Source organism: Pituophis catenifer, unplaced genomic scaffold, assembly GCF_029215685.1.
Source record: "Pituophis catenifer annectens isolate HBS135680 unplaced genomic scaffold, rPitCat1.0.hap2 SCAF_112, whole genome shotgun sequence".
NCBI classification, from domain to species: Eukaryota; Metazoa; Chordata; class Lepidosauria; order Squamata; family Colubridae; genus Pituophis; species Pituophis catenifer.
Window position 1 is genome coordinate 30,979 of NW_027256992.1, and position 11,522 is coordinate 42,500.

At 47.3% G+C, this 11,522-nt stretch overlaps 1 protein-coding gene across 3 annotated transcripts in view; it reads right to left on the reverse strand.

The window, feature by feature from the left end:
- Positions 1–11,522, reverse strand: part of TP63 (tumor protein p63) — a 77,148-nt gene that overhangs the window by 13,675 nt on the left and 51,951 nt on the right. For 2 of the 3 annotated variants that reach the window (XM_070956601.1, XM_070956600.1), the window contains exons 6-7: positions 9,547–9,629; positions 8,100–8,242 (exon numbers count right to left, since the gene is read on the reverse strand). In XM_070956601.1, coding sequence (XP_070812702.1) covers positions 8,100–8,242; positions 9,547–9,629 — 226 coding nt within the window. Of the gene's footprint in view, positions 1–1,297; positions 1,495–8,099; positions 8,243–9,546; positions 9,630–11,522 lie in introns of those variants that run through there. The other variant, XM_070956602.1, reaches the window with a different exon arrangement.

Sequence of the window (11,522 nt, forward strand, 5' to 3'; positions counted from 1 at the left end):
CAAGGAAAAAAAACCCAACCACCACCACCACCAAGGAAGTCCAATTGCCTTTTGGGGAAAAAAACTCCTTAGGGGCCACCATGACTTGAGTGTCTCCATAGAAGTGCCCTACAAGACAGTGAATTCTGATTCTTCCATCTCAACGCTGCAAAAAAAAGAAAAATGTACCCAATCCTGATTTTTCTCCGGTTTTAGGGAGTCGAACGCCTTTTATTTAATTTCACAACCAACGTTTCGACAATCGGAAACTCTGTGCGATTCTCAGCTCAATCCCAAAAGGTCTTCTGGGTGTGGTAGCACATATTGGGGGGGAGAAAAAAACCAACAACGCAACGACAGCACATCAAAAGCCATTTCTCAATCTTTCTCCGAAGCATGAGGAGATGAGGTTGGAAGGGGTCGACACCTTGGATCTACTGCCATAATCTCACGGCCTCGGATGGGCTTGCTCAAAACCCAGAGGTCCATATTTGGAAGGAGAGGAACTTCAGCCTCTCAAACCAAGAGGCGCCTCTCCAAACCCTTTTTTGACTATGAAGGCAGAAAAGTTGTGAGTTGTGAATGGCAAGAAGTTCATCCAAGACTCCAAGAAAGACATTTATCTATCAATTGCTCTGCCCGCAGAAACGTTATCTCTGTATTATATATATCTTACTAGTCTCTGACCAGCATTTAACCCATATACGGATTTGAAATCCGAGTTGCAAAGAGTCCCTCTATGTTAAAAATTGAACAGCCCTCTCTCAACCGAGGGAGAGGGATATGACACCACCCATCTCCAGTCCACAACACAACACGGTCCTTTTAGTAGTTCCAAGAAGGTTACAACACCTATTTGCACTATTCAGGTGACCTTGAGGGAATAGATAAACCTCCAAGCGGCCTCAATGACTCTCAGAGAGAGCACTAATGACCAGAGGACTGCAAGGAATATAAATCCATCCATCTCCCACCATTCAGTCAGAACTGAAGAAGCGTCTTGGACGAGAAGCGAAATGTCTTCAAAGAGAAACAAAGTCGGTTGCCTCTTGAAAAAGCCCTTTTGGGACAATCCGAGTTTCCATTCAGACGGTGTTTCTTAATCCCCCTTTTAAAGGAATTCTGGGAAACTGAGTCCGGCTCAGAAGAAACATCTCGGGGTCTTCACGCCTCTCGTAAAAGGGGCTGACGTCGTAGGATGAGGACGAGGCCAGTCCAGAACTCGTGCGACTGAAACTACGGATGTAGAAGGCGAACGAGTATGAGGAGTCCGTGACGGCACCGTCGGCCCAGACTCAATCCGCCACTTTGCCTGGCTACACCTCAGAAATTATTTCTGCCACCCCGTAGGAGGAAAAGAGTTGGACAAGAGGAAGTCTCCCCCATCCCCTTCAAAGAGGCTGGTTTTAGGAATGGACAGCAGAATTGGGGTGGCTGGAATGCCTGAAAGCCGGGTCCCGTCTGTGGGGAAGGTCCCTCCTGGCTTCTGAGCTCCTGAAGCAGGCAGAGAGGAGACTGCGAGGGAGGAATCGGAGAAGAGACAGGCATCAAAAGGAAGGAAGGAAGCAGGAGGAGGAGGAGAGAACATAGAACATGGGGCATTGAGTAACAGAGTTGGAGATCAATGGAGGGAGGGTCAGGGAGAGGGAGGGGGGAAAGGGGAGAGGGATGTGGGGGAGAGGAGGGGAGAGAGAGGGAGATGACAGGGAAAGGAAAGGAGAGGAGAGGATGAGATGGGGAGAGGGAGAGGGAGAGGGACAGGTGGGGAAGAGAAGAGGAGGGGGAGAGAGGGAGATGATGGGGAAAGGAGAGGAGAGGACGGGGAGAGGGACAGGTGGGGGAGAGGAGAGGAGGGAAGGAGGGTGGGAGGGGAAGGAGAGAGGGAGATGACATGGAAAAGAGAGGAGAGGATGAGATGGGCAGAGGGAGAGGTGGGGGAGAGGAGAGGAGAGGAGGGAAAGGGAGAGGTGGGGGAGAGGGAGAGGAGAGGGAGATGACAGGGAAAGGAGAGGAAAGGAGGGGATGGGGAGAGGGACAGGTGGGGAGAGGAGAGGAGAGGAGGGAGGGAGGGAAAGGACATGGAAAGGAGAGGAGAGGATGAGATGGGGAGAGGGAGAGGTGGGGGAGAGGGAGAGGAGAGGGAGATAACAGGGAAAGGAGAGGAAAGGAGGGGATGGGGAGAGGGAGAGGTGGGGGAGAGGAGAGGAGAGGAGGGAAAGGGAGAGGAGAGAGGGAGAGGAGAGGGAGATAACAGGGAAAGGAGCGGAAAGGAGGGGATGGGGAGAGGGACAGGTGGAGGAGAGGAGAGAGGGAGATCATGGGGAGAGGAGAGGAGAGGAGAAGAGGCTGCGTGATCACCGGGAGCAGGGGGGGGGATTCGACTATTTCCAGGCCCTTCCGGGGAAACGTGGCATGAAAAGGCAGGAGTGGCTGAAAGGACACCTTCATTGCGGGGAGCTGGGTTAGTCGGAGCCAATGCCCAGACCGCACGTCCCTCAGGCCGCCTCAGTTTCCCTCTTGGGAAAGGGGGAAGTAAATCCAGAGGTCCCTCCGCTTTGGATAAAAAAAAAAGGGGGATCTAACGCCATCCTTCGATTCCAGCATCTCGGATGGCCCGAAGGATGGGAGGGGACGTTTAGATGGGGCTCTGCTCCCTGGGGAAGACAGTGGCACCCCAATCCTGACCCCCCCCGGAGGTTAAGCAGCAGCCGAGAGCAGCCCCATCAATGGGGTGCAGAGAGTTCCTGCTGATGAACCCCCATAGAAGCAGCGTCTGCACTGCAATACGAGACTCACGGCTCTGGATTCCCGGTGATCAGGAGCGGATCAGACGCGGACAGAGCCCAGGAAGGAAAGCCAGGACAGAAACAGACTCAAAAAAATGATCATCTCCATGCCAAAAATGCTTAGTTTTTTTCCACTTCAAAGCAAGCATCAAACTCCACAGACGCAGGGAAGCTTCTGCCAAAGGCCCCCATGCACGGGCCCCACATGCGGAAGGACCCCATCTTCACAAGACCCACAAGATGCCGTCAGGGGCTGCCACAGAGGAGGAGGAGGAGGAGGAGGGGGACAATCTATTCTCCAAAGCCCCTGAAGGCCAGGCAAGGAACAGCGGATGGAAACTGATCAAGGAGAGAAGCAACCTGGAAAGTAAGGGGAAACTTCCTTCCTAACAGTGAGGACAATTAACCAGCGGAACAGCTTGCCACAAGACTTTGTGGGTGCTCCAACGCTGGAAGTTTTTAAGAAGAGATGGGACAAGCATTTGTCTGGGACGGTATGAGGATTCCTCACTTGAGCAAGGGGTTGGACGAGAAGACCTCTGAGGTCCCTTGCAGCCCATGGATGGATGGATGGATGGAAGGGGATGGGGAATGAGAGGAAGGAAGGAAGGAAGGAAGGAATGAGAGGAAGGAAGGAAGGAAGGAAGGAAGGAAGGAAGGAAGGAAGGGCACTATATATATGTCTAGGGCAGGGGTCAGCAACCTGTAGCTCTGGAGCCGCATGTGGCTCTTTCACCCCTCTGCTGCGGCTCCCTTTCACTCAAAATATGCGTCACAACCGCCAATGTGCGACACGCGATTTATTGAGCTTTTCAACCCCCGGTAGGCCAACCACGGATAAATCCAAGAAAAGAAAAGTTTCAGAAGAAAACAAAGTTTAATTCAACTACATATCCTAGTTTTGTGGCCGCTCAAGAAATAGTCAGGCACGAGAAGGGTTTTGTGGCTCCCGGTGTTTTCTTTTCTGTGGGAAACGGGTCCAAATGGCTCTTTGAGTGTTTAAAGTTGCAGACCCTTGGCCTAGCCACAAGGAAGTTCCAGGGAATGGAAGGGAGCTCTTTCCTTGGATGACCACAAGGGGGCAGCCAAGAGCTTCCCAGACTTTTTAAGCCACCCTCTAGTGGAGGTTTGGGGTCTTGCAGGGCAGATTTGGCCGCCCTACAGGAAGTGGGCACAGAAGCCTTCCCCAAGTCGGCACACTTCACAAATTGTTCCACTGGTTAATTGTTCTCACTGTCAGGAAATTTCTCCTTAGTTCTAGGTTGCTTCTCTCCTGGATTAGTTTCCATCCGTTGCTTCTTGTAATACTTTATAAACTTTATAATATTTTGTAAATTAATACTTTATAAACTTCCCACTTTTGTCTTCACCAGCATGATCCATCCTGCACATATTCCCTCTACACACCTTCATTTCCCTTGCAAATATAATAACAGTCTTCCAAAATTTGAGGGGCTGCCACGGAGAAGAGGGGTGGTGGTGTCAACTTATTCCCCACAGCACCCAAAGCCAGGACAAGAAGCTAATGGATGGAGACTCATCAACCAATCTAGAACTAAGGAGAAATTTCTTGACGGTCAAAACAATTAATCAGTGGAAGCGAAACTGTGTGTGCTCCAACGCTGGAGGTTTTTAAGAAGAGATTGGACAAGCATTTGTCTGAAATGGTGTAGGGCATCCTGCTTCAGCAGGGGGCTGGACTAGAAGACCTCCCAGGTCCCTTCCAATTGTGTTTTTTCTATTATTCCTTCTGTAGTTCGGTTTTCATTCCTCTTCTCTCTAGGACCAAACCATCTGAAGGGATATCTTCTATAACAAACAGTCACCCCCTTTTCCTGTCCATCTTCATCTTTTGTTCCTTTTTCACCTTCCTTCCTGACTTATCCACTTCCCCCGTTCCCACCGCACTCAACTTTTAACCCTTCTGGGCTGCCGTTTCCCTCAACAGACCACAATTAAACCCTCTACACTTTTTAAACTGGCTTAATCTTAACCTGCTGCGTTTTCCCTTTTTTATCAAGGTCCGTGCCAAGTTCTTGGCAGCCCGTTTCCACCGGAAGTGCTATTCTCCATACTTTTCTTTAGCAAGATTTATTGATTTATTTACAGGGGAAAATAAAAGAGGTTAAAATCCACCATATCTCCCTGGTTCCTGGGGCTGAGACTTTTCCGTTGTGTCTTTTAGTCCCATCCAGCTATGGAGAAGGTCTTTGTGGAACTGATAAGCAAGGAATGTGCAGGTGGCCGGAAGGTGAATCAGGCCATGAACAAACCAGCATAGTAAACAAATTCTTCTACTTCCTCTAGTTTTTCACCTTTTTATATACATAAGGGCAACCCTGCATTTTTCCCCTGTCAAACGCAGCCATCCAGGCCTTGCAACACCCTATCTGTTCAGATCCCTATCTCTGTTGCATCAGGCGGCTGTGTGCATGTGGGTAGATAGTCCTTGACTTACAACAGTTTGTTTAGTGACCGTTTGAAGTTACAACGGCACTGAAAAAAGGGACCTAGGACCGGATTTCGCTTAATGACTGCTAAGGACCCTTCCCATGGTCGCAGGATCAAAATTAAGGAGGATGGCTAAATACTGACTCGTATTTATGACCGTTGCAGCGTCCCAGGGAGGGGTGGGTGGGTGGGTGGGTCACGTGACCCCCTTTTGCAACCTTCTGACAAGTCCACGGGGAAGCCCCATTCACTTCACGACTATTTTACTAACCTAACAGCTGCAGTGATTCACTTAGCAACCATGGAACGAAAGATCGTATCCCGGGCAAAATTCGCTTCACAATTACCTTGCTTAGCAGGTGAAATTTAACTGTGGTCGTAAGTTGAGGACTGCCTGAGGTTTAGAAAATGATGGCTCCTGCTGTGGCCTCTTTGTTTGCACCTCCCTTGCAGAGAAGACCCCCTCTGGTTGAAAACCTGGGTTGAGATATAGTGAAAGACCCCCGCCCTGGAGTATTTTGCAAGCAGGTTTCTTGTTCGGTCCCTCTGCTCTTCAGAGGCTGCCCCTAAACGGAGTGGCTTACTTCGGAAAAGTGCTTTTTCAGGAGGCAACTGGACTGCCTTGCTTTTTTTTTCTTTGGAAGACGTTTCACTTCTCAGCCAAGAAGCTTCTTCAGCTCTGATTGGATGGTGAGGAATGGAAGGATTTATATTTGCATCCTTTTAGACTTTACATCCTCTACTTTTACCTATACAATTTGGGATGAACCCCTTTCGAATGGTGTGGGAGGAAGAATGGATTTCCAGAGGAAAAAAATTGCAAACTACAGGAATGATTTGCACCACTCAGGTGACCCTGAGGACAAACCTCCAAGTGGCCTCAACGTCACTCTAAAAGGATGCAAATGACCAGCTGTCTGCAAGGGACATAAATCCTTCCACCATCCAGTCAGCTGAAGAAGCTTCTTGGATGAGAAGGGAAATGTCTTCCAAAGAAAAACCAGAAACTCCAGGGTTTTTTTTTTTGCTTTAATTTATATGCCGCCCTTCTCCGGAGTCTCAGGGCGGCTTACAATGCGTTAAGCAACAGCCTTCATCCTTTTGTATATTTATACAAAGTCAGCTTATTGCCCCCACAATCCGGGTCCTCATTTCACCTCCCTTAGAAAGGATGGAAGGCTGAGTCAACCTTGAGCCTGGTGGGATTTGAACTTGCAGTAATTGCAGGCAGCAGATGTTAATCTGTTAATAACAGTGCTTTAGTCCACTGTACTACAGGCTCTTTTTCAGTTGCTTTCAGAAAAAGCACTTTTGGGGCAACCATCACCTGGAGGACGGAGAATCTCTACAAACTTTTGCTTTGGAAACTGTGATTATTTTTTAATACCCCTAAAAGGCTCAGCTCTGCTGCCTCTCTTAAAACACTAATTATCCCCTTTTGAACTGAGTCAGGAAACACCTTTGCTCCTCTTCCATGCAGCTCTGTGGACACAGATACTTCTGCGCTGCCCTCCCCAAAAGACCCCCATTTCTGAAGTAGGAGAAGAGGGCAGGTGGCATCTCCCCCAAAGCCACCTCTCCATACAGGTAGCCTTCACTCAGTGACCCCAACAGGGACCAGCAGTTGAAAGGCAAGAGAAGACTCAAAGAGCTGATCGGACACAAAAGACGGACGCACAAAACAGAAGTTTCCATCCATAGCAACGGATGGAAAGTAATCAAGGAGAGAAGCAGCCTGGAATGAAGGAGGAATTTCCTGACAGTGAGAACAATTAGCCAGTGGAACAGCTTGCCACAAGAAGTTGTGGCTGCTCCATCACTGGAGGTTTTGGAGAAGAGAGTGGACAGGCATTTGTCTGAAACGGCATAGCTTTTCCTGCCTGAGCAAAGGGTTGGACTAGAATATGTCCAGTATTTGCAAGCCATTGGCACACGTGTCATATAGACGCCAGTGGAGGCAGAGAGTGTCTCCACCCCTATGTGGAAAGAGGGGCTTACCCTGAGTATAAAACCCCCTCCAACCTTTTCCACCTTCCTCTCTGGCTCTCTCCATCTCTCTCTTCTCATGTTTGTTCCTCATGAGACTTGATCTCTGTTGTACATAGTTAATATGATTTATCATATGAATAAATACGTTTAAGACATTTATTTATGCATCTGCCTCTGAACTCTTCTATGCTCCTGGGTGTTTCTACGATCCCAACCCCACAGAATGGTAGCAGAGGATGGTTTCGATCCATCGACCTCTTTTCATGTTTGTTCCTCATGAGACTTGATCTCTGTTGTACATAGTTAATATGATTTATCATCTGAATAAATACGTTTAAGACATTTATTCATGCATCTGCCTCTGAACTCTTCTATGCTCCTGGGTGTTTCTACGATCCCAACCCCACAGAATATTTCTTAAATTGTTCTTTAAAATTTTATATCTGTGTGTTTTATTTTGGCTGTACACCGCCCTGAGTCCTTCTGGGAGAAGGGCGGCATATAAATTAAATAAATAAATAAATAAATAGAAGACCTCCAAGGTCCCTCCCAATTCCGTTATTCTCTCCATTACTGGAAAATTAGCTCATTTCTTCAGGCTGGAGCTGAAGACCCAATGATTGAAAGGCCACCTGTTCCTCACCACTTTGTTACCAGCCTACATCTACATGACCTCAAAGGGTCTCAGACACACACACACACACACACACACACACACACACACACACACACAAAAGCAAGGCAAGGGCGACCTCCTAGCCCTCTCCCTTCCAGGAAAGTCAAGCTCATGGCCAACGACAAAGACACTCCATCAACCACGGCAAGTCAGGAAGGGACGTCCTCATGCATGGGGAGACGGGACGCAGCCTTGAAAGTCACAACTCAAGGACTCACTGTTTCTGCAACAAGTGCTGATGTTGCTGCTGCTGTTGCTGCTGCTGTCGGTAGGTCTCGATTGTGTGCTGGGGGAGGAACTGCATGAGCTCCAGGGATTCCTTGATCTTCAGCAGCATCTCGTAGGTTTCCCGGCCTCGAACCTGAGCCAAGAAGGAGGGAAAAGCCTGAATGAGAAGCCCCCAGAGAAGAAGTCCACAGTGCCATCGTCCAACACTGTCTCCTTCTTCTTCTTTTTTTTAAAAAAATATTTTTTATTTATATATAAACATTTTGAAAACACTGCATTGTCCAGGCATTTCATTTTACCGAAAAAACATCAAATACAGTAGTAGCATTAATAATAATAATAGTATGTATAGTCATTATAACAATTATAGTTGTATTAACTTTGTGCTTCTATTAATTATACTGGCATACTTAAAAGTCACACATAACGTTCACCTTTTACATACACATAACCATAACCTTTCTTCTTCTAAACTTCTACCTCTCGTATCTAACCACTGATAAACCCTATCCCATGTTGAACAATACTCTGTTATCTTCTTTATCTTTCACTTTTTAATGTCAATCTATCCATCTCTGCACAGTCCAATATTTTCCGAATTATATTTTCGTCTGGTGGGGTGTTCTCATTTTTCCAATATTGTGCAAATTACAACCCAACACCGTCTTCTTGACCTGCAGGCAAACCTTCTCCAACTTGGTGTCCTCCAGATTTCAAGGGGTGTCATTCTGAACTGCTGGAAGACACCAAGGCTGAGGATGAAAATTTGGGGTGTAGCACTGATGATGTTCCCTAGTTTGGTAATGAAACATCTACGAGCAAACCACCAGGCTCAGAGAATATCAAGGACCCCACAATTGACCTCTGAACGACAAATATTCTTTTCCATCAGAAAGGACCTTCAAACAGATAAAAGTTATCTTTCGGTCTAAGTTCAACTCCTGGAGACCTCATGTCTACATCTACACTGTCTTTTTGGTGGTCCTATGGAAATTGTCTCCTGCCTTCTTCAACGATGCTCTTCAGACTTCCTCAACACACTTACAGCTCTGAAATTTCCTTTTCTCCTGTCCAAAACCTCACCAGATCTGGCCCTGATTAGCTCCCGAAAGGAGATAAGTTTAGCTCAACGTGTCCCAAAAACTCAAAAGACACCAAGTCCACATTTTGAGTAAGCAGACAAAACCGCGTTCCTTCTTCCCTTCAAATTCTCCAGTCAGGAAATGGGTTATGCCACGTACTGGAGACCCCATGCATGGAAGGAGGCCTTGACTTCCAACCTTCCTGAACTGGCTCAGAAGCACAGGAGAAGTCCTCACACCTTCTGAGGGTTCCCCCTTGATTTGCCAGTGGCCAAAAAACCCTCAAGGTGTCATTCTCCCAACTGCAAGGAAGTGAACAGCTCCACATTTTTACCCAAGTCCTAGTCCTACTTACTGGGAGATACAGGAGCTCATCGTCTGGGTTGCGTCTTTTCTTGACGGAAGTCATCTGGATGCCATGCGTGCTCTGCCGGAAAGCTGCCAACGAGGGGGAAATAGAAGAAAGTGAAACCACAGCCTCAAGGAGGGTCAACTTGACATCTCAATTCAGGGAAGCTGTTGCCATTTCTGAGTCCGTGTCCGAAGCTAGAAATGAACAAGAGCACGGAGGCCCACCAAGAGAAGATCTTGGCCAACTGAAGGGTCAATCAAGAAAGAGGAACTCATCTTGACCCAGATTGAAGGATATTCTCCAAGACTCAAGATGCTTCAGGTTTCTCTATAGCATCAGATTGCAGCTGGAGAAACTTCTGGAGAAGATTTCTGGAGACAAGAAGGGACAACTCACCAGGTCTTAGCAGATTGGTGGTTTGGTCCAACTCCCTCAACCATTGCCATACTTATTCCAAGTCTTCCTCTGAACTCAGCAAAGCGAAAGTAAAACTGTTCCACCTGGTTGCCAATCTTGGCTACCACTAGATCAGAAGTCTTCAAAACTTGTGGACTTCAATTCCCAGAATTCCCAGCCAGGGGAATTCTGGGAGTTGAAGTCCACAAGTCTTAAAGTGGACACCTTTGGGGACCCCTGCAGTAGATCATCAAATCCCTACAGGTAGTCTTCAACTTATGACCATAATGAAGCCTGCCCATTATGGTCGTACGTTGAGACACTCGTAAAGCAGGTCAACCCATGACTGTCCTGATTTTAAGAAAGTGGTTTTTTTGCAGCTGTCATTAAACGAATGTGGCCGTTGTTAAGCAAATCTATTGTTCGCTATTGGGTGTTTCGGCCAGAAACCGGAAGTAAAGCTCAGTTTAGTCCAAAAAAAATGCAAATCTGGGTCATGTGACTGCTGTGATCAGCCGTAAATGCGGGCCGTCGTAACTTTGAAGCAACCTATTCTAAGTTGAGGATTGTCTCTATTTCTTCCACCCGGAAACACATATCTTTCAGAAGGCTTGCCTCTCCTTTCACTTTCCAGAAGGTGAAAGAGGTAGACTGCCCTGACCATCGGAGGCTCCATTAACACTCATCAGGCCTAAGGGACACCGTAGCTTGGTTTTTTTTTTTTTAAAGTCCATTTCGTTAATCCAGAAAGTTGGAAATTATCCAGTCACTGGTTAAAAAAAAAAAAAAAGAGGTAGACTGCCCTGACCAAAGGAGGCTCCATTAACATTTGTCAGTCCTAATTGACACCGTAGCTTGGGTTTTTGTTTTGTTTTTTTGTCCACTTCAAACCACAGCTATTTTATCTTTTTTTCTTCTGACACAGGGAAGTTGGCTCTATTACGATGGGATTGTTTACACTGCCTTGATTGATGCTGTTATCCAGCATTTCCACTTCAGGTTATTGTTGCTTGTTCCACTTCAGCGCACACAATCCTACAAGTTTGGACTGGGTGCAATCCTTCTATCTCCCGTCCGGCCGACACCCGAGCTGCATTCACACAAACACTGATTAGAAAATGGCTTCGTGGTCCATTTGGGCAAAATGCACTGGATGGACCAGAGAGAAGCGACGCGAGCAGGCAAGGTTGGCCCAAGGCTAAGCCAACAAACACCCAAGCACAACCTAGTCAAAAGCTGACCTTCTCCTAAAACAGTGTATTTCAAAGTTGGCCTCTTGAAAACGGGTAGACTTCAACTCCCAGAATTCCCCTAGCCAGCTATGCCTGATCTTTTTTACCCCCTCTCCCATCTGCTAAAGCAAAGAGATCACAGAGGAAGGGATTATAAAAGAGTAAGCAGGTCAGGATGAGATACACTTCCGAAAGCAAAGAGATCACAGAGGAAGGGATTATAAGAGAGTAAGCAGGTCAGGATGAGATACACTTCCGAAAGCAAAGAGATCACAGAGGAAGGGATTATAAAAGAGTAAGCAGGTCAGGATGAGATACACCTCCGAAAGCAAAGAGATCACAGAGGAAGGG